The sequence below is a fragment of the Lipotes vexillifer genome, unplaced genomic scaffold (genome assembly GCF_000442215.2).
Source record: "Lipotes vexillifer unplaced genomic scaffold, Lipotes_vexillifer_v1.1 scaffold293, whole genome shotgun sequence".
NCBI classification, from domain to species: Eukaryota; Metazoa; Chordata; class Mammalia; order Artiodactyla; family Lipotidae; genus Lipotes; species Lipotes vexillifer.
This window is the reverse complement of record NW_006782084.1, coordinates 597,443-620,441: the sequence shown is the minus strand read 5'-3', so window position 1 is coordinate 620,441 and position 22,999 is coordinate 597,443. Positions and strand designations below refer to the sequence as shown.

Here is a 22,999-nt window from a genome sequence, read left to right as displayed (position 1 = left end):
CATACACTGTTGGCAGGATTGTAAAATGGTTCAGCCACTGTGGAAAACAGTTTGCTCGTTCTTCAAAAATTTAAACATAGAATTAGCATATGATATAGCAATTCCACTCCTAGGTATATACCCCAAAGAATTGAAAGCAGGGACTCCAACAGATACTTGTATTCCAATGTTCATAGCTGATTTATTCACAATAGCTAAAAAGTGGAAATAACCAAAGTCCATCAACAGATGAATGGATAAACAAAATGTGGCATGGAATATTATTCAGTCATAAAAAGGAATGAAATTCTGATACATGCTATAACATGGGTAAACCTTGAAAACGTTATGCTAAGTGAAATAAGCCAGCCACAAAAGGAAAATATTGTTATGAGTTCATTTATATGAATTATCTAGAATAGGCAAATTCATAGAGATGGAAAATAGATTAGAGCTTACTGTGGGCTAGAGGGGATGGGGAATAGAGAGCTATTGCTTAACCAATTACAGAGTTTCTGTCTGGGATGATGATAAGTTTTGGAAATAGAAGTGATAGTTGAATAACATTGTGAATGTAATTAATGCCACTGAATTGTACACTTGTAAATGGTTTAAATGGCATATTTTATGTTATGCATATTTTACCACAATAAAAAGCTAATTGTCAAAGGTTTTAATAAAAACCTTAGTTATACTCAAGTTCTATTGAATATTTGCTGTTTGTCATATTGAAATATATAAATAATTTACAACTGGTAGAAAGAGTTTATGGTTTGAGAAAATAAGCAGACTGAAGGTATCAACTATTAAAAATAGTGTGTCTCAATACTATATAACATTTTAGAGAATGACTATATTATTTTAGAAAATATTTCACAGTGCCCCCGGACTGATTGTGTCATAGGGCTAAGTTCTTATATGAAGTGGCAGCTGTAGGAAAGGGACAAGACTCAGGGTCAAAGAACTTAAGGTTGATTCTCAGCCTGACACTTATTCGCCGTAAGTTTCAGAAAAACCACACAATTTTATTAGACTCAGTCTTCTCATAGGTAAGATGGGATAACAATTCTGTGTATTTTAAAAATTCAATAAAACAAGAAATATATATATATATATATTCATTATATATATATTCATTTTATATATATACATATATATATATATTCATTATATATATATGAAATTGCCAGCAGAAATAGTTAACTACATGGTAGAAGAAACCCAAATGTCCATCCATGGATAAATGGAAAAACAAAATGTGTTATGTACATATAATGGAATATTATTCAGTCTTAAAAAGGAAGAAAATTCTGACACATGCTACAGCATGGGTGAGCCTGGAGGACACTGTGCTAAGTGAAATAAGCCAGTTACAAAAGGACAAGTACTGTATGATTCCACTTACATGCGGTGTCCGAAATAGTCAAATTAATAGAGACAAAGTAGAATAGTGGTTGCCAGGGGCTGTGGGGAGGGAGAATGAGGGGTTGTTGTTTAATGGGTTTAGAGTTTCAGTTTTACAAGATGAAAAACGTTTGCAGAGTCATTGCACAGCCGTGTGATTATACTTAACACTACTGCACTATACATTTAAAAATGGTCAAGATGGTAACTTCTATATTATGTGAATATTACCACAGTTAAAAATATCAGTGCCAAATATGTAGTGGGTGCTCAATAAATGTGTATTAAGTCCAAATAGCCCCATTTCACAAATTAACAATGAGAGGAAGATCACAAGGGAGGCAATGCCCTACCAACGTAACTAAACACATAGACTGAAAATTGTCCATGATGGAGGAGCAATTTCATACTAGCATACGAAATTATGACACAGTTTGAGTTTTTAATTATCAAAGAGTTAAACATTTATAATTTGAGATACATTGTAATTACTTCCACCTAAGGCTTATAAAGTTATTTTATTTTAAAACATAAGGAGTAGAGGGGAAGTCTCAGCCTTAATTGGAGACAGTATCAGAAATAATAAATCTAGTTTACAGTATCCCCACTGGCCATTTAGAAAAAAAATCCAATTCTGCATGGAAGTGCCGGCTATATGAGGCTCAAGACAAAGTTGACGGAGCTACGTTATTAGTCAGGCAGTTGACAAGGCGGATAGAGCTCTATGAGGGCTCCAGGCAGGGAAGACACAAAAGAAGAGACAGTCTGGGCCCTCTGGAGCTGACAGCTCATTTGGGAACAGGGCCTAGATACACATGCCCACCCTCACACACATGCCCACACACACATGCCCACATGCACACACACGCCCACACACGCCCACACACATGGGCACGCACCCACATCCCACCTAATGAAATAGTCATACAGTGCAATGAATGACAACGTCAGTAGCAAAAACTGAGTATACATACGAAGGGTGGTGTCAAGGCTGTTTTTGACAAAACCTTTTAATTTCAAGAGATCTGTCCCTAAATAGAAAACTTCTCAAATCTCTTGAAAATTGTGACAAAAAAATTCCAGGTCCAATGGACAACTCATAGTTTTTCAAAGCCACACCTGCTTTTTGATTACTTTCTAAAATTAAAACCTACAAAAGAGAAACAAAAGCAACTTTTTGAAAACAAGTTTACCTTATAGTCAAAATATAACCATCCTTTGGGACATGTTCCATGTTTTCCTGGTGTATCTTTCTCTTTCTCTATGATCCAAAACTTTTTTCGCTTACAGATGCTAGGCATAGAAACTGAACACTCTTCACTAGCCCAGAGTCCTGGAAGAGAAAATGGTTAGAAATGACCAGAAACAATGGTGACACTTTGTAGGCATTCTCTATTGGTCACTGTTTTTTTTATGACTGCTGTGGTTTACCAGACTTTGTTCAATCTAGAAATTGAACTAAATTTAACTACTAATCATAGAATTCTCTAGTGACAAGAGCTAACTGGGCAAGGTGCCAAGTCAGTAAATCTAATTTAAGAATGTAGAAAGTTTGCAAATGCAAAAGAAAAAAAAATCTAAACAAATACTGCGATTGCAATCACAAAACTGTTGAAAGTTTTAACAACATTTGACCTGGTTAGCCAAAGAATATTTTGTAGAGTAATATTTTTGACTTAAAGTATTCAACCTCAAGATAAAAAAATTCTAAAACAATAGATGATCATTTCTACTTTATAATTATTAAAAATATAATAATTTAGAAAAAATAACTCAGGAACTTCTAAGGAAGAAGCACTTCTGAACGCTGACCCTTAAACAAAACACACACATTTAGAGACATGCCCTCAGGAATATATCCCAAAGTCCTCAGTCTCTTGGAAAATGTTCTTTTAATTAGAAGAGCTATATTTTCAGAGTAAAGTTTTATAGAATGCATTTCATTAGCATTCAAGTTACAAATTCCAGAATAGGGCAAGGATGCATGTAAATTGCAAGGGCAGATTCAGTTTTCTAGTGTGAGGGGTATAAGCCAAAAAGATATTGGCATTCTGAAGGAGGGGCCGGAATGCTATTTTCAATGCCGATTAGCTGCTATTCTTCCAGAATCACAAATAGCCTTTCTGTAGGCTGTTGTGACACCTGCTGGCAAAAGCGAGCTGATTAACAACATGGTTTTTCCTCTCTTAACTTTCTCTGCAGCTGCCCTTACATCAGAGATTGCTTTCCATGTTTATCCCTCTCCTGACTTGGGAGAATCTGTTAGAGTCAGGAACATCATTACCTTTTATTGGATAGGAACAGCGGGATGTATATGAGTGGACAATCAACCCCAATAACACTGTACTGATGAATAGAATTTAAAAACCCATCTTAAATGTGCATGTACTTCTAAATCCAACTGGCAAAGAGTTGGTGTTCTAAGGCAGGCAGCAATTAATGCCTGGTGTTAAAAAAAGAACACTGAATTCAATGAAAATTTTTCTTAAATGGGAAAATGAAAGTAAATTCCAGAGGTTAAAGTTCTGACCAATTATAAACTGGATACTACAAAGAGATTTAAAAAAATGGGCCCATGTTGAAATTTCATAGAGAATAGTATTTGTCAGGCAATTTTTAACCCATTTCAGTGGGCCCATTTTTGGTAGTTTTGGTTCAAGAGGAAGGACTTATCTGGATGTAAATTATTTTCAAGAACATGAATGCATGGAATAAACTGTAGGAATGGTCATCCTTAAGACTTAAGACTTATAAAATTAAACACACTCAGTTGAAAAGCAAAATAACCAAACAAACCCTTCTCACTGAACTAATGCAATGAGAAGGAGACTTCAAGTCTTCTGAAAATCATGTTTGTAATATAAACCCCAAAGTGGATGAACAAAATAACCTGTTATGGATGAAATGAAGCCACATCTCTGGCTCTGTTTAATCATGGATTCTTCTTTTCCTTTGTCCCAGTTCTGGTATATTATTGGTGATCCATCTCTCCAGCTGCAGGAAAATTAAAAAATTAAAGGTCTTCTCTCATTCTGCACATTCAAACTCCAACACCATTTTTGGAGTTCTGGGATATGGACTGAAGGCATAATATTTTATTAAATTAAAAAAAAATTCATGTCTGTGGTTAGGGAAATGAAAATTTATAAGTTAATGTTTGAAGGCTATTCAACAAATTTTTTTAAATTAAATTAAATTAAATTTTTATACAGTAGGTTCTTATTAGTCATCCATTTTATACACATCAGTGTAAACATGTCAATCCCAATCTCCCAATTCATCACACCACCACCACCACCACCCCTGCCATTTACCCCCCTTGGTGTCCATATGTTTGTTTTCTACATCTGTGTCTTTATTTCTGCCCTGGAAACCGGTTCACCTGTACCATTTTCTAGGTTCCACATGTATGCGTTAATATATGATATTTGTTTTTCTCTTTCTGACTTACTTCACTCTGTATGACAGTCTCTAGACCCATCCACGTCTCTACAAATGACCCAATTTCATTTCTTTCTATGGCTGAGTAATATTCCATTGTATATATGTACCACATCTTCTTTATCCATTCGTCTGTTGATGGGCATTTAGGTTGCTTCCATGACCTGGCTATTGTCAATAGTGCTGCAATGAATATTGGGGTGAATGTGTCTTTTTGAATTATGGCTTTCTCAGGGTATATGCCCAGTAGTGGGATTGCTGGGTCATATGGTAATTCTATTTTTAGTTTTTTAAGGAACCTCAAACTGTTCTCCATAGTGGCTGTATCAATTTACATTCCCACCAACAGTGCAAGAGGGTCTCTTTCTCCACACCCTCTCCAGAACTTGTTGTTTGTAGATTTTCTGATGATGCCCAACCTAATTGGTGTGAGGTGATACCTCATTGTAGTTTTGATTTGCATTTCTCTAATAATTAGTGATGTTGAGCAGCTTTTCATGTGCTTCTTGGCCACCTGTATGTCTTCTTTGGAGAAATATCTATTTAGGTCTTCAGCCCATTTTTGGATTGGGTTGTTTGTTTTTTTAATATTGAGCTGCATGAGCTGTTTATATATTTTGGAGATTAATCCTTTTTCCATTGATTTGTTAGCAAATATTTTCTCCCATTCTGAGGGTTGTCTTTTCGTCTTGTTTATGGTTTCCTTTGCTGTGCAAAAGCTTTGAAGTTTCATTAGTTCCCATTTGTTTATTTTTGTTTTTATTTCCATTACTCTAGGAGGTAGATCAAAAAAGATCTTGCTGTGATTTATGTCAAAGAGTGTTCTTCCTATGTTTTCCTCTAAGAGTTTTATAGTGTCCGGTCTTACATTTAGGTCTTGAATCCACTTTGAGTTTATTTTTGTGTATGGTGTTAGGGAGTGTTCTAATTTCATTCTTTTACATGGAGCTGTCCAGTTTTCCCAGCTCCACTTATTGAAGAGACTGCCTTTTCTCCATTGTATATTCTTGCCTTCTTTGTCATAGATTAGTTGACCATAGGTGTGTGGGTTTATCTCTGGGCTTTCTATCCTGTTCCATTGATCTATATTTCTGTTTTTGTGCCAGTACCATATTGTCTTGATGACTGTAGCTTTGTAGTATAGTCTGAAGTCAGGGAGTCTGATTCCTCCAGCTCCGTTTCTTTCCCCTCAAGACTGCTTTGACTATTTGGGGTCCTTTGTGTCTCCATACAAATTTTAAGACTTTTTGTCCTAGTTCTGTAAAAAATGTCATTGGTAATTTGATAGGGATTGCATTGAATCTGTAGATTGCTTTGGGTAGTATAGTCATTTTCACAATGTTTGTTCTTCCAATCCAAGAACATGGTATATCTCTCCATCTGTTGGTATCATCTTTAATTTCTTTCATCGGTGTCTTATAGTTTTCTGCATACAGGTCTTTTGTCTCCCTATGTTGGTTTATTCCTAGGTATTTCATTCTTTTTGTTGCAATAGTAAATGGGAGTGTTTCCTTAATTTCTCTTTCAGATATTTCATCATTAGTGTGTAGGAATGCAAGAGATTTCTGTGCATTAATTTTGTATCCTGCTACTTTACCAAATTCATTGATTAGCTCTAGTAGTTTTCTGGTAGCATCTTAAGGATTCTCTATGTATAGTATCATGTCATCTGCAAACAGTAACAGTTTTACTTCTTCTTTTCCCGTTTGTATTCCTTTTATTTCTTTTTCTTCTCTGATTGCTGTGGCTAGGACTTCCAAAACTGTGTTGAATAATAGTGGTGAGAGTGGACATCCTTGTCTTTTTCCTGATCTTAGAGGAAATGCTTTCAGTTTTTCACCATTGAGAATGATGTTTGCTGTGGGTTTGTCGTTTATGGCCTTTATTATGTTGAAGTAGGTTCCCTCTATGCCCACTTCCTGGAGAATTTTTATCATAAATGGGTGTTGAAGTTTGTCAGAAGCTTTTTCTGCATCTATTGAGATGATCATATGGTTTTTATTCTTCAGTTTGTTAATATGGTGTATCACATTGATTGGTTTGCGTGTATTGAGGAACCCTTGCATCTCTGGGATAAATCCCACTTGATAATGGTGCATGATCCTTTTCATGTTTTGTTGGATTCTGTTTGCTAGTATTTTGTTGAGGATTTTTGCATCTATATTCATTAGTGATATTGGTCTGTAATTTTCTTTTTTTTGTACTATCTTTTTCTGGTTTTGGTAGCAGGGTGATGGTGGCTGCATAGAATGAGTTTGGGAGTTTTCCTTCCTCTGCAATTTTTTGGAAGAGTTTGAGAACGAGGGGTGTTAGCTCTTCTCTAAATGTTTGATAGAATTCACCTGTGAAGCCATCTGGTGCTGGACTTTTGTTTGTTGGAAGATTTTTAATCACAGTTTCAATTTCAGTGCTTGTGATTGGTCTGTTCATATTTTCTATTTCTTCCTGGTTCGGTCTTGGAAGGTTATACCTTTCTAAGAATTTGTCCATTTCTTCCAGGTTGTCCATTTTATAGGTATAGAGTTGCTTGTAGTAGTCTCTTAGGATGCTTTGTATTTCTGTGGTGTCTGTTCTAACTTCTCCTTTTTCAGTTCTAATTTTATTAATTTGAGTCCTCTCCCTCTTTTTCTTGATGAGTCTGGCTAATGGTTTATCAATTGTGTTTATCTTCTCAAAGGACCAGCTTTTAGTTTTATTGATCTTTGCTATTGTTTTCTTTGTTTCTATTTCATTTATTTCCTCTCTGATGTTTATGTTTTCTTTCCTTCTACCAACTTCGGGTTTTTTTAATTCTTCATTCTCTAGTTCCTTTAGGTGTAAAGTTAGATTGTTTATTTGAGATTTTTCTTTTGTCTTGAGGTAGGCTTGTATAGCTATATACTTCCCTCTTTGAACTGCTTTTGCTGCATCCCTCAGGTTTTGGATCATCGTGTTTTCATTGTCATTTGTCCCTAGGTGTTTTTTGATTTCCTCTTTGATTTCTTCAGTGATCTCTTGGTTATTTAGTAACGTATTGTTTAGCCTCCATATGTTTGTGTTTTTTTCATTTTTTTCCCTGTAATTGATTTCTAATCTCATAGCACTGTGGTCAGAAAAGATGCTTGATATGATTTCAATTTTCTTAAATTTAACTGAGGCTTTATTTGTGACCCAAGATGTGATCTATCCTGGAGAATGTTCTGTGTGCAGTTGAGAAGAAAGTGGAATCTGCTGGTTTTGGATGGAATGTGCTATAAATATCAATTAAATCTATCTGGTCTATTGGGTCATTTAAAGCTTGTGTTTCCTTATTAATTTTCTGTTTGGATGATCTGTCCATTGGTGTAAGTGAGGTGTTAAGGTCCCCCAGTATTATTGTGTTACTGTCGATTCCCTTTTTTATTGCTGTTAGCAGTTGCTTTATGTACTGAGGTGCTCCTATGTTGGGTGCATATATATTTATAATTGTTGTATCTTCTTCCTGGATTGATCCCTTGATCATTATGTAGTGTCCTCCCTTGTCTCTTGTAACATTCTTTATTTTAAAGTCTATTTTATCTGATATGAGTATTGCTACTCCAGCTTTCTTTTGATATCCATTTGCATGGAATATCTTTTTCCATCTCCTCACTTTCAGTCTGTATGTGTCCCTAGGTATGAAGTTGGTCTCTTGTAGACAGCATATGTATGGGTGTTGTTTTTGTATACATTCAGCGAGCTGGTGTCTTTCACTGGAGCATTTAATCCATTCATGTTTAAGGTAATTACTAATATGTATGTTCCTATTACCATTTTCTTAATTGTTATGGGTTTGTTTTTGTAGGTCCTTTTCTTCTCTTGTGTTTCCCACTTAAAGAAGTTCCTTTAGCATTTGTTGTAGAGCTGGTTTGGTGGTGCTGAATTCTCTTAGCTTTTGCTTGTCTGTAAAGCTTTTGATTTCTCCATCGAATCTGAATGAGATCCTTTCTGGGTAGAGTAATCTTGGTTGTAGGTTCTTCCCTTTCATCACTTTAAGTATATCATGCCACTTCCTTCTGGCTTATAGAGTTTCTGCTGAGAAATCAGCTGTTAACCTTATGGGAGTTCCCTTGTATGTTGTCGTTTTTCCCTTGCTGCTTTCAATAATTTTTCTTTGTCTTTAATTTTTGTCAATTTGATTACTATGTGTCTCGCATGTTTATCCTTGGTTTTATCCTGTATGGGACTCTCTGTGCTTCCTGGACTTGGGTGGCTGTTTCCTTTCCCATGTTAGGGACGTTTATGACTATAATCTCTTCAAATATTTTCTCTGGTCCTTTCTCTCTCTCTTCTCCTTCTGGGACCCCTATAATGTGAATGCTGTTGCATTTAATTTTGTCCCAGAGGTCTCTTAGGCTGTCTTCATTTCTTTTTTTTCTTCTTCTTCTTTTTTTATTTTTTTGCGTAGACCTCTCACCGTCTCAGCCTCCAGACATGCAGGCTCAGCAGCTGTGGCCCACGGGCCCAGCCACTCCGCAGCATGTGGGACCAGGGCACCAACCCGCGTCCCCTGCATTGGCAGGCGGATTCCCAACCACTGTGCCACCAGGGAAGCCCTGTCTTCATTTCTTTTCATTCTTTATTCTGTTCCAGGGCAGTGAATGCCACCATTCTGTCTTCCAGGTCACTTATCCTTTCTTCTGCCTCAGTTATTCTGCTATTGATTCCTTCTAGTGTAGTTTTCATTTCAGTTATTGTATTGTTCATCTCTGTTTGTTTGTTCTTTAATTTTTCTAGGTGTTTGTTCTTTAATTCTTCTAGGTCTTTGTTAAACATTTCTTGCATTTTCTCAATCTTTGCCTCCATTATTTTTCCGAGGTCCTAGATAATCTTCACTATCATTATTCTGAATTCTTTTTCTGGAAGGTTGCCTATCTCCACTTTATTTAGTTGTTTTTCTGGGGTTTTATCTTGTTCCTTCATCTGGTACGTAGCCCTCTGCCTTTTCATCTTGTCTATCTTTCTGTGAATGTGATTTTTGTTCCACAGGCTGCAGGATTGTAGTTCTTCTTGCTTCTGCTTTCTGCCCTCTGGTGGATGAGGCTGTCTAAGAGGCGTGTGCAAGTTTCCTGATGGAAGGGCCTGGTGGTGGCTAGAGCTGGCTGTTGCTCTGTTGGGCAGAGGTCAGTAAAACTTTAATCTGCTTGTCTGCTGATGGGTGGGGCTAGGTTCCCTCCCTGTTGGTTGTTTGGCCTGAGGCAACCCAACACTGGAGCCTATGTGGCTCTTTAGTGGGGCTAATGGTGGACTCTGGGAGGGCTCACACCAAGGAGTACTTCCCAGAACTTCTGCTGCCAGTGTCCTTGTCCTCACAGTGAGGCACAGCCACCCCCCAACTCTGCAGGAGACCCTCCAACATTAGCAGGTAGGTCTGGTTCAGTTTCCCCTGGATTCACTGCTCCTTCCCCTGGGTCCTGATGCACACACTACTTTCTGTGTACCCTCCAAAAGTGGAGTCTCTGTTTTCCTCAGTCCTGTCGGAGTCCTGCAATCAAATCCCACTAGCCTTCAATGTCTGATTCTCTAGGAATTCCTCCCCGCATTGCTGGACCCCCATGTTCGGAAGCCTGATGTGGGGCTCAGAACCTTCACTCCAGTGGGTGGACTTCTGTTGTATAATTGTTCTCCAGATCGTGAATCCCCCCACCCAGCAGTTATGTGATTTGATTTTATTGTGATTGCGCCCCTCCTACAGTCTCACTGTGGCTTCTCCTTTGTCTTTGGATGTGAGGTTTCTTTTTTGGTGAGTTCCAGTGTTTTCCTGTTGATGATTGTTCAGCAGTTTGTTGTGATTCCGGTGTTCTCGAAAGAGGGAGTGAGAGCATATCCTTCTACTGCACCGTCTTAAACCAATCTCCTATTCAACAAGTTAACCACTAAGATCTAGTCCAGTCATTCTGCAAATAAAAACCTGTTAAACAAAGTTAAATGCAAATTAATCTATGTCCATACCGAAATTCATCATTGGCTCTTTCTTCCCGAAGTCCAATCCACCAGTTTACACCATATTTTGATAGCTATTTAAAAAAGAGAGAGAGAATGTCAGCATTTATCCTACTTTTTTTCCCTTTTCACTATTAAGATTAATGGGGTCACTGTTAATAGCTTTCTATTCTTCAGTATTTTACCCAATTATCTAAAGAAGAGTACACTAAGGCCTAGCATCTTGAGAAGACCTGAAACTTCATTATTCTAAACTACTCCCTCCTCATTATGTAAGAAAATTGGAATCAAATATTGAAAATTATTTTGGTTTCATACAACATGCCATAACTTTGTTACAATGTTTCCTATATATATTTAAAAGTAAATTCTCTAACTCTCATAATAGGAATTTAGAAAGTAATATTGTAAAGTAAAATAGAATGTGGATTCCTTTTTTGACTAAAAATTTAGTGGTTTATGCACTCAGTGATTTATAGAAGTTTACTATACATGCCACCTACTTGAAAAACAATTCGAGGCACAAAGACCTCAATAGTAAAAATAATTTGTATTTTAGGCATTAGTCTGACTGTTAAGTTTTTAAACTAAGTATTAGCACCCTCCCCATTCAAATGGAAACTGCATTATAGGACAAAATAATACTACAGTATTTCCAATGTTTGACAACTAGAAAATTATGCTTTATGTATTTTATGAATTTACACCATTATTTATTACATAGATCCCAGTACAATAAAGAATAAACTTGAAACACCATAGGCATGCACATGCATATGCACATTAGAGCAGATGTAATACTGGACGTATGACCCAGGAAATTGAAATTCCCTCTTTATAAAAGAAGAACAGGCATTAAGGATTTCTCTAAGGTCTTTAAATCAATATTCTTTATTGTGTGTGGGCTGTGTGTGAAATGTAACTTAATTTTTTATGCTAAAATCCTGTTAATTTGAAGGCATTGTACATTTAAATTTACACTTTCCTTTCTTCTGTAAAGACTTGGGAATGCATTTTAAGATATATAAATATTTTTTCCATGTGAATTTCAGGTCATCATACAACAGAACCTAATAGCTCTCTAACATTCTAATTTATACACAGGTATTTTTACTCCTTAATCAGTGTGGCTGTCTGCCATGTCAGCAATTTGAAAATAATGCAAGATGGAGCAACTATAATTTTGGATCCCTCAGTTGTTGTTACATGGACGTGTTCTTACATGCTGAATTTAGACTCCTATTGTCAGATTTTGGAATGGGTCCATGGAGACTGGCTTTGAAATCAGTGGAAGAACCACAACAATTTCGTTCAATCTAAAGAGGTCTTATGTGCAACAAGAGTGGAAATCATGGCCTGATTGTTCACTGCCCCAATTAAGGACCTCTAAAGAGGAAGTATAACTACTGCATCTTAAGTGGCATATTTATTACTACCTCGATTATAGCACGGTAATCCTCCACAGGGCACATCACAACCTGTTGTGATATGGAACAGAAATTCACAGGACAAGATAGAGACACCCACAGTGAAAAATCCAATGTGAAAAATAGATGTTGAAAATTTCAGTTTAGGTATGAAACCACAACAATAGAAGACATTAGTACTCTTTTGTATAAAAAATGTGATACAACCATGCACCTCATAGTATCAATTACTTTTTGTTACAGAAAAGCAGTCATTATAGATAGCATCATATGGAAGAACACACCAAAAAGAAATAACCCACAGCAATAGCCAATATATTAATCTACTAAGCAGTATAAGGAAGAACAACCTGTCATATCTTAAAATGTTTCCATAAAAATAGCAAAACCAAGTTATTTTAAGGATTTAAAACACCAGATTTTTGAGGATGACTAATAGATTTGATATATTTTTGTTAGAAATATTTTGAAATAAAATTTTAAAAGAGTAAATTGCAATTTTGAAATGCAAATATTGTACAACACAGCATAAAAATGTTAGTTCATGTCAAACAACGCCTAAAGTGCTCATTTTTTTTTACTTTTTTGGCATTAATCTGACCAAAAAGATGGCTCAAAAAACTAGTACTCAAAAATTCCCTCACATCATGCCTTGTGGTCTTCTGTTAGTCAAAGAGGAAATTCTGACTCATCACTTTTCCAAGATGGAAATATTCTGTTAAAAAAATTGTGCTTCAGATTTAAAAAAATGCATCCAGCTTTCTTTTTCAATAATTAGTTCTTCTGGGCTTCCCTGGTGGCGCAGTGGTTGAGAGTCCACCTGCCAATGCAGGGGACACGGGTTCATGCCCTGGTCTGGGAAGATCCCACATGCCGCATAGCGGCTAGGCCTGTGAGCCATGGCTGCTGAGCTGGCACATCCAGAGCCTGTACTCCACAACGGGAGAGGCCACAACAGTGAAAGGCCCATGTACCCCACACACACACACACACAAAAATAATAATAATTAGTTCTTCTACTCCCCAACTGAATGTTATCTTTGTCTTTCACATTTCTGAGTTACTGCTCTTCTTAGAGGAGCTATACAATACATATGTAACTTTAAAAATGTTTAATTATTTAATTCTTATTCTTCCTGCAACTATAGGATGGGCATGCCACAAGAATGAGTGGTATGACCTCTACATGTTTAGTTCCTCATCCAGAACTTCTGGACTGACTCATTCCAGCAAGACGTTCTTAGATATGGGATTTCTTAGTTAAGAAATGTAAATGGTCACCGTAAATACCACCGCTACCACTAACAAACATTGCCTAACTGCTACAAACTAAGCAGGAGGAAGAACTGCTTTAGAAATGTACAGCATTCTTTTTTCTAAATTGATACCCTTCCCATTTCGCTTTCTTGCTCATTCTTGGTCTGCACATTCCCTATGATTTTCTTCTGTGGCACAATGCAGTGTTACATCACTCAGCCACTCACCCATAATACGGACAGGGCATTCTTTATTAATATGGTCACAGGTTTGGTAATAATTTTGCCGTATAAGACACTACAAGGTTTGTCTGGTTTGAGATCACTAGATCTAGTCCTCAACTAGATCATGGCACTGGCTATGCCCTTTCAAATGTCTAAGCCTGTGGGGTTTTACTATTCCCTTCAATGGGAGGTATTAACTCTGCCATTTCCACTGACTTCCCAACAACCAAAGACTGGGAGAGTGAATTAAGGGAAACATTAAGAGAGAAGACCTGCAGAAGTTCCTAAAAGAGCTAAGCTCTGCTGGAATGATCAAAGAAGCCCTTTACTGTGCATGTCTGAGACAGAGCTGACAGCCATCTTTTGGGGAGGGATTTTATTTTATTTTATTTATTAATTTTAAAAAGTTAAAAAAAAAGTTGAGGTATAGTTGTTTTACAATATTATATTAGTTTCAGCTATACAACATAGTGATTCAAAACTTTTATAGATTATACCCCATTTAAAGTTATTATAAAATAATGGCTATATTTCCCTATGCTGTACAGTATATCCTTGTAGCTTATTTATTTTATACATAGTAGGTAATATCTCTTAATCCTCTACCCCTATCTTGTCCTCCTTTTCTCTCCGTACTGATAACCACTAGTTTGTTTTCTGTATCAGTGAGTTTGTTTCTGTTCCGTTATATTAATCATTTGTTTTGTTTTTTAGCTTCCACATAAAAGTGATAACGTACAGTATTTATCTTTCTCTGTCTGACATTTCACGAAGCATGATACCCTCTAGGTCCATATACGTGTTGCAAATGGCAAAATTTCATTCTTTTTTATGACTAATATTCCATTGTATATATGTGCCACATCTTCTTTATCCATTCCTCTGTTGATGGGCATTTAGGTTGCTTCCATGTCCTGGCTACTGTAAATAGTGCTGCTATGAACATTGGGGTGTATGTATCTTTTCGAATTAGTGTTTTCATTCTTCTTTCAGATATATACCCAGGAGTGGAATTGCTGGATTTAGTTCTTTGAGGAACCTCCATACTATTTTCTATAGAGGTTGCACCAACTTACATTCCCACCAACAATGAACAAGGGTTTCCTTTTTTGGATGGATTTTAGAACTAGCATTTTAATGTAATGAATATGCTGTTCTGCTGCCTGCGGCCATTTTTTTAAATGACCTTGTAAGTCAGATGACCTGGGATCGCTTCCAAATTCCACTACTTAGCTGCTGTGTAACAAAGTTCCTTCACCTCTTTGGAGTCTTAGCTTCTTCATCTGTAAATTATGCTGACGACAGAACTTCCCACAGAGAGTTCTTAGAAAGAATAAATGCCATTAAATGTTAGTACTTAGCCGTGCTTGACACTGTTACAGTAACTATTGGCCAAATATCAGCTCCTTTTGGGATGTGCCCTTTGCATGTCCATGGATTAGTTTTTAGCTATTCACCTGATCTCTTGTTATTGCCGCCAGGGGTGAGGAGTCTGCTGTCTAGCTAAAGAAACAAATGTATTTTCTGAGGTCATGATATGTAATTTGTTGATACTTAATATTACAGTTTTGGCTTGAGTGTTCCATTTGTAGGAGATGAAGAGTAGTTAAACAATGCATGAACCAATACTGGGGAACATCCAGTTCTCATGGTTGGTCTGCCACTGAGTCTCTGTGAGGCCGTGCAGTTGTCACCTAACTCCTCTGGTTCTTGACTTTTCCATCAAAATGCAGTAGTAGTCCCAACCTGCATGCACTTCACAGGCTGTATGTGTATCAAACAGAATTATAGAAACAGGAAAGCCCAATGAGGTGTGAGGGGAGACTTTTTGCTTACAAGTCAAGGATGCTTTAATCCAGAGCTTCATTTTAACAGTCAACTTACAAACATAGGAAAAGATGATAGAGCAACCAAGGATTCCTGCAGAGCATGAACTAATGTTAAATTATGGGAAAAGAAAAAAGGCTCTTTCTTATCTTCAACAATTTCCTAGGGAAAATTGGGAATGAGGTTTTTCCTCCCTGGACCCCCTTGGTAATTTGTACATACTGCTCCCTTTTCCCTTATTACATCGTGTTATTTCCAGCATTTTAAAGATACTGACTGTATTTCATTTTTGTGTCCTTGACATTTTTGTGTCCTTGACAAATACTACAATGTCTGAGACATACCTAATGCTCAATAAATGCTTGCTGAAGAAATACACTGAAAACCAACACTATTCCTTGGCAGTCTATTCATTGTTTAATGGATTTTGCATGCTGCTTTCTAACAAGCCTAGCTTCTCAAAGAATTTCTCTATCTGAAGTTGAAATGGAGAACCACTCCTTACCATTTTCTGCATAGAGTCTAAAAAAATATTGTACTCTTAATAGTCAAATTTGAAACATTAAAAGAGCCATGCACCTCCCAGTACTCTTTGTCGCTCATTTGTGCTTTATTTTCCTCCATGGCATTTATCCATTTATCTTTTTCTAAAATATTATGTAATTCTATTTATTTATATTGATTACAGTCTTCCTTCCCAGACTAGACTAAAAACTCCAGGTGGGCAGGAATTTTGGTCTATTTTAATCACTGATAGAGCCTCAGCCCCTAGAAGAGTAGACTCAATAAATATGCATTGAATGATGGAATGAACCTCACAAAAACAATAAAATGCTATTTACTCATCCTTTGTTGCTAAAAAAGCATGAGGAGAAGTGAAATGACTGACCAGCATTGTAAACCTGTGTTTCCATTATTTGCTCTAAATCTCTATGACAGGAAGAAAAACAGTTCTTAAAAATCTAAGACTTTTAATGAAACAGATAAATGTCTGAAGTAATATAAAAACAAAATCCCTCAAGGACAGAAGAAGGAGTTAAGCTCTGAGTTTCTCATAGTTAATCATATTTAAGTACCGCTCTTATTTTGCCGTGGATGAATTCTTGTTCACGTGCAGAATGAATAGTGAGAATATCACTGTGCAGCCAGCCACAGACAAACTCAAAGGAGGACCATTCCGAGGCAGAGGTATGAAAAAGGTACTCTGCATCCTGATAAAAGAGCCAGGGTGCATCTGAAAGAAAAATAAGCAACACAGGTGAGGCAACAATTATTGAGCAATGTAATACAGACTTAAACAGGGTATACTATGATTGACCCCAAATGTGTAATTTGGTCACTCAGCATTAAGAAAATGTGTGTGTATACACCCACTCCCACACATAAATAAGTATACAATTTACTTATTTTCCTTGGTCTATTTCATATAAGAAACATTCACATATATTCAAAAGTCTGGGATAGATACATATTTTTAAATCATGTGTCATGAAAATGGAGTTAAGCTATGATATTAGTCTTCAGTAATATTTAGTGACATTTATTAGTTTGATTATTTATTAATGATGAATTTGTTAATTTGAAAAAATTAGTTCTCAATTGACACAAGAAAAGAGAAACTCGATTGGAGCTATGTAATAACACAGTAATGCTACAAAACAGCACAGAATTAGAAATTCAAGGACTGCCAGGATAGTTCTTACCATACTGGTACCAGGGTGGAATCTTGGGTCTCACATCTGCAGAGTGAAAGCAAACCAGTTTGAGTGAACTTTACTTACAGGTGTACTATCTCTGAATTACTTTAGGTCTAAACACAATATTTCGGACTTTGCTTTTTAAAAGATCATTTAAGAACCAGGTGTTGTTTGGAAAGTGGTAAGTTCTCATACTTGAAGAGGAAGCTCAAGAGAGACCTCTGGCTAAGGAGAAAAGGATGTGAATACTTGTTGAGAGCCTACTGCGTGTCACACTGTGCCAGGTGCTTTCACTTACTCATTTGATAAGTAATGTTGTTTGCTTGTAATGTCACAGTGACATTTCTTCCAGGTTGTACTTGCAAAATACAGTATTCCACAACATAGGCAGTTATTTTCATTTCCTACTAAGTTAGCGTACTGCACTGGTGTCATCTTTTCTCATTCCCCCATGATACATTATTTGCTAAAAGAGTACAATTTGGTTCATCATGAAGGCTGTTGGTACTGTGCTCCAGGGTGCTTAAATTTTAGACCTCTGTAACTGTTCACTTGGGAAAATGCTATAGATTATTAGAAAGCAAACAAATAGTAAAGATCTTATTAATATTTTTACCTCTTGGAATTTTGCATATCCATTCACGTTTGGAACCACAGTATGAGGGTAGCAACGTTTTATTTGCCTTATAAACAGCACATTTTCTCGCATCTTCTCCAAAATAATTATTGTCTAAAAATGAAGAGACAACCTGCAGCAGATGAAGTTCATTATTCCTTAATAATGATCCCCCGCAAAAAGTTTCAAAAGATCAAAAAGGCATCCCTGTAAATAAATCACAATAGACTTCTGGAGGAAGTAGGTTATGATGCCAGTTAAAGGTGGTTCCACAATTGTGAAAAGCAAGCTAATCAAAGCTTTATCATTTTTTTCTTGAAGGTGCCTTTTTTTTTTTTTTCGTTTCTTTAAGAGGCATTCTACTCTTTTCTCCAGAAAGAACAAGTCAGATGAACTTGCACTGTTTTCTCACTGGCAAGATTAGGCTAGCCCTGGGATCCTGGGTAAACTGTTTAGAGGTTCAAGGATCTTTCAGAATCGAGTCTCACCTTTGATGTAGATTCTTTTGCATAAATACTAGGCTTTTAGTCTCTAATCACTGACTTGTAAGTCAACCCTAGCTTTAATCAGGAAACTATCCAATGTTTTCCAGGAATGATCACATAACGGGGTATTGACTAGAGATTCAACCTTCTCAATGATTTGATGACTACTTGACAGAAGAGTGGATGGACCATGAGTAAAACTGAGGTAAAAAATTTGAAAAAAAGAGGGTTTTGAAACCATTTATACTCCTCCTCAAACATCTACACAGTCATGCAACAATTCATCTAACTTAAATATATATAAGCTCAGATTCAGAGAATGGCATGAGTTTGATATTTATTTTGTCCAGAGGGAAGTGCAAGGGACTCAGTCCTCTGCTTCATCGCTTAATCTCATTGATTCTGAACCACATTGTCTATTCCTCTCCTATTACTGATGAGTTTTTGTTTATTTGTTTGTTTTACTAAAACGCACTCTCAACCTCTATGTACCACATTTTATTCTCCAAGTGCCGTATTAATATTAACCACCCAACTGTGCCATGTGGTGGCTGCCATTTATGGGGTAGGTCGACCCTGCTATGCCCCTTCCACTCTCTGGGCCTTGGTTTCTTCATCAGCAAAACAGTTGGGTGGGGCTGGGTGATCTCTAAGATCTCTTCCTGTTCTCTGGTCCTGATGCCCTTTTCAAAGAGGCAGTACCGGGGTAGAATCGTTATTTTTTTAAACTAGCACACTCTTATGTTTTTGCATGTAGCTTTTCTGCAAACCCCTTCCTTGCTACAGATTTGAACACCATCTATGTAGCAGGCCTAGAGATAGATCCCTTTTCTCTATTGATCTTTACTATTTCAAAGTTTGGCTGCCGCTGTTTTGCCAACGAGGAGACATTATGATATTGTGGCTTTGGAGGCAGACAACCTGTGTACAAATACTGTCTCTCTTATGTATTATTTTAGGCTAACTCTTTAATCATTTTAATACCCACTGTATTGAATCACCGTAAGGATGAAATGAGATCATGCAGGAGTGCACTCAGCTCAGCGCTCAGAACATAATTAGGGCTCAATGAACAGGAGCTGCATTAAATGCTCACTGCAGGCTGTTGCTAACCCCAGTTCACAGGTGAAACTGAATAACTTGATGTTGCATGTGCCTTCAGATGGATCTCACTTTAATCTGGGATACTGCTACTGTTTTTTCCCTATTATGAGGAAAATCTGAGAAATCCTCACTGCACTTGGAAAAAAAAACAACCCCAAAACGTAATTGTGAGTTCCCTCTTTCCTTCATAGAGGTTTTTTTTACACGTGAGGCTGAATGAAAAGCAAGTCTTTTTTTTCCCTTCCAAATAACTTGCTTTGTCTGGGAAGGAGGAGCTGTTTCTAAGGCTGGCATTTCTGTTCTTTTAGAGTGAGAGAAACTGAAAATGTTTCTTTTCACTGTGACACAGACAAGGGTCCCACACTCACACAATCAGGTGCTATGTGGCAGAGGTGCGGGGGTGGTGCAAAGGAAGCCTGGTATTATTTTAGAGAATAGTTGCTCCTCTGCTGGAGATTCTTCACATGGGAGATGGTTTTGGGGGCTTTTTCAGAGAATTTGATTCCTTTTGGGATGAGATCTTATAGCTGGCTTTAGAACTATCTGGCTAGCAAAGGTTTCTCAAGACCCTGCTGAAATAACTCTTTTGGTACCAAGGTTTGGTGCAGCTTTTGATTTAGGTTTGGATCATGGGGAAGATGGTCATTCTTTCCAGGTTCTCTTGGTTGGTTTACCAAGTGGTTCCAGGGCCACCTGCTTTGAATTCATTTTCTTTTCTCTAGCTTGGAAAGACTTACAGGAGTTCCATCAGACCACTCCCAAGAGCCAGCATTCAGTGGGTTTCTTTTGTTAAATCCAATCCAGAACTGCCTTTCTTCTGTCCTATGAAGAGAGGAAACAAAAACTTGGCTCTTCCCGTTGAATTCACAACATTATGTAAAATGTTCAAGAAATATTTTAAAGTATGTAGTTGTTTAGGGAACAGCTAATGCTACTGGCAAAACTGGTCAAGTCAGCAAGCATTTATTGAACATTTCCTATAAGCAAAACCTGAGCTATAAAATGAACTGAGAGAAGATTAATCTCACTTCCCATTTCTCTTGGTTTGTATGGTGTGCTCATTGGTGATGGGCAGTTGGGGGAACAGTCAGCCCTTACTGAGAACATGGCTTTTGCATGTTCATTAGGAATGGCAATGTCTTTCAATTAAGACAAGAACACATGAAAGCAAGTTGGTAAGAACTTTTGGAACATCTTTTCCCTAGAGGACTATTTATTTGCTAATTTACTAGACTATTTATACTACTTTACTCTTTTAATTTGTTGTTCTTTTGTCAAATATTCATGTATTCTCTGAAGGTTAATCACCACCACCCCATTCAATAAAAGGTACACAGCAGATTTGTTTGTTTGTTTGTTTTTTTAATGTCCCAATGTAAATAATTCCACAGCAAACCAGTCTGAGGCACAGTAGATTAACTTCAGCCGTCACCACTGGTTAGACTTGGTGAGAAGCCCCACAGAGAACCATCTTCCCTCCTATTAGGCTGAGGACGAATGTGTCAAACCAGAGAGCACTCAATAAATCAAGCAATAAAGCCTAATTATACAACGAATCATCTGACTAAGATAATTTTCTGAGAATAATTTTGAAGAATTAAAGATTTAAAAGATTCAGAAGTCATGACAGATGCTTTATTTTCCTTAGTGCACAGAAGCAAGCCTATTCTGAAGCATCCCCTTCTCAGATATTTGAGCTCCTTTGCCTGAACGATACAAATGAAAGTAAAATGTGACTTAGAAAAGGTCAGAATCACTGAGGTGCATTGGTCACTGCCATGATAATAACTTACATTTAAGGTCGTGGGAAAGTGAAAATGCTGCCTTAAGGTTAAACCAGGCATATTAATCTTAATGACCAGGCTGAAAACTCACGTCATTCTCCCTGCCTTGAGAGCTTTTTATTCCTTTCCTCACTGAATTCAGAATTTTACATTTTTCCTGTGATATATTGGCTCCTAAACGATGAACTGGTACTTATTTTCTCTTCATCATTTTCCTAAAATTATGTAACTTTAATTAATATAATATAATATGAATATAATAAAATAGAAAAGCAGTGCCATAAGAAGGACAAGAAGCATGTATGCTAACTATGAGAATTGGTTTATTTGGTATAATTAAGCATGAGATTTGACTGAACTCCCTGGCAGTCTGGACAAAAAGTAAAACATACGTTATATAGCTTTCGTGATTAAGTGCCGAAGATCAGTAATTTGATAGATACTTGAAACTAAATTCACTAAATTCTTGACATTCCAAGTGTGAGAATTTATATAAATACAAGTGTTATAATGAAATTTGATGTTACAGCAAACTTGGAAGCAGTTTTCATGTGTTGTTTCATATAGCAAACCTCACAATATGCAAGTATGAAAGGATGTTTTGCGAGGGGCTGAAGTCATGAAGCCAAGTTACAACTTAGAACAGTGGAGACGATCACATCTCCCTTGGATCTGAGGCCCCACACCAGACTAGCAAACCAATCGACAAGGAAGCTTCTTGAACTTTTCTTCAGCCTCAGAGAATCTGACTCAGCAGCTCTGGCGTGAGACCAGAGGGCACTGTGTGAAAAAGTCTCCCAAGTGAGTGTGAGAATCAGCCAGATTTGGGAAGCATGGTCTCAGGCCAGCATTTCCTGCAGGGACTAGCAGTTCCATGGGATGTTGGTAAGTGGTCTCAAAAAAAAAAAAAAAAAAGGGGGTTTTGCAGTCAAAGAAATTGCTACCTTCTAGAAGCCTTTACAATGCTAAGGTATATGGCAAATTTCCAAGATCGTGCCTTGTTTTGCAAACATATTTGACCACAAAATCCCCCTATTTCCCCTGGAGTACTTCATGAGACACACACTGGGAGATATTCCCACCTTTGAGGTAATTTTTGTAGATGCTGGAGATCAATAATTTGATAGATGTTACATATTAACCTTCTTAGGGGAGGGTCCTAAAGGAAACTTGTGGGGAAGGCCAGGATTTTCCTCAAAAAGTAGTTCTGGATTTTCTCTGAGATTCAGGTAAGTGTTTCATTGAGACTTCAGATTTCCAGAGCTTGGAACAGAGTACCTGGTATTATATTTGTGTTACATACATATGGAGGCATGCCCCCACCCCCAGACCACGACATCCTCAGGGGCAGGATTTTGTCTGTCATGTCTATCGCATTCTCCAGCCACCCATGCATATAATAGGGTCCCTTCCATAGAAGATATTCCCAAAATACATGCTAACTGACAAGAACATTCTAGAGAAAGAGGCCAAGGGATGAGAAGACTTGCTAAAAGAGAACATGATGGCTATTTTCAAATATTTGAAAATAGAGTAGACTTGATCTGTATTGCTCTGGCTTACTAGAAAGTTGATCTTTGAAACTAGCCTCTAACAATGGAATGGGTTTTATCCCTAGTAAAGAGCACTTTGAAACTGAAAGGAATTATGTAGACCAGTGGTCCCCAGCATTTTTGCACCAGGGATTGGTTTCGTGGAAGACAATTTTTCCACTGCCGGGGATGGGGGCGTTGGCGGGACGGTTCAGGCAGTAATGCCAGCAATGGGGAGCGGCAGATGAAGCTTAGCTCGCTCTTCCCCCCACCTCCCGCTGT

General features: G+C 37.2%; 1 protein-coding gene across 1 annotated transcript in view; it reads right to left on the bottom strand.

Moving 5' to 3' along the window:
- PLA2R1 (phospholipase A2 receptor 1) overlaps positions 1–22,999 on the bottom strand; it is a 113,623-nt gene that overhangs the window by 20,379 nt on the left and 70,245 nt on the right. Inside the window, 7 exon segments of the mRNA XM_007454986.1 lie at positions 2,577–2,716; positions 4,274–4,377; positions 10,774–10,838; positions 16,576–16,733; positions 17,203–17,238; positions 17,813–17,945; positions 20,139–20,223. Of these exon segments, the coding sequence (XP_007455048.1) occupies positions 2,577–2,716; positions 4,274–4,377; positions 10,774–10,838; positions 16,576–16,733; positions 17,203–17,238; positions 17,813–17,945; positions 20,139–20,223 (721 nt within the window).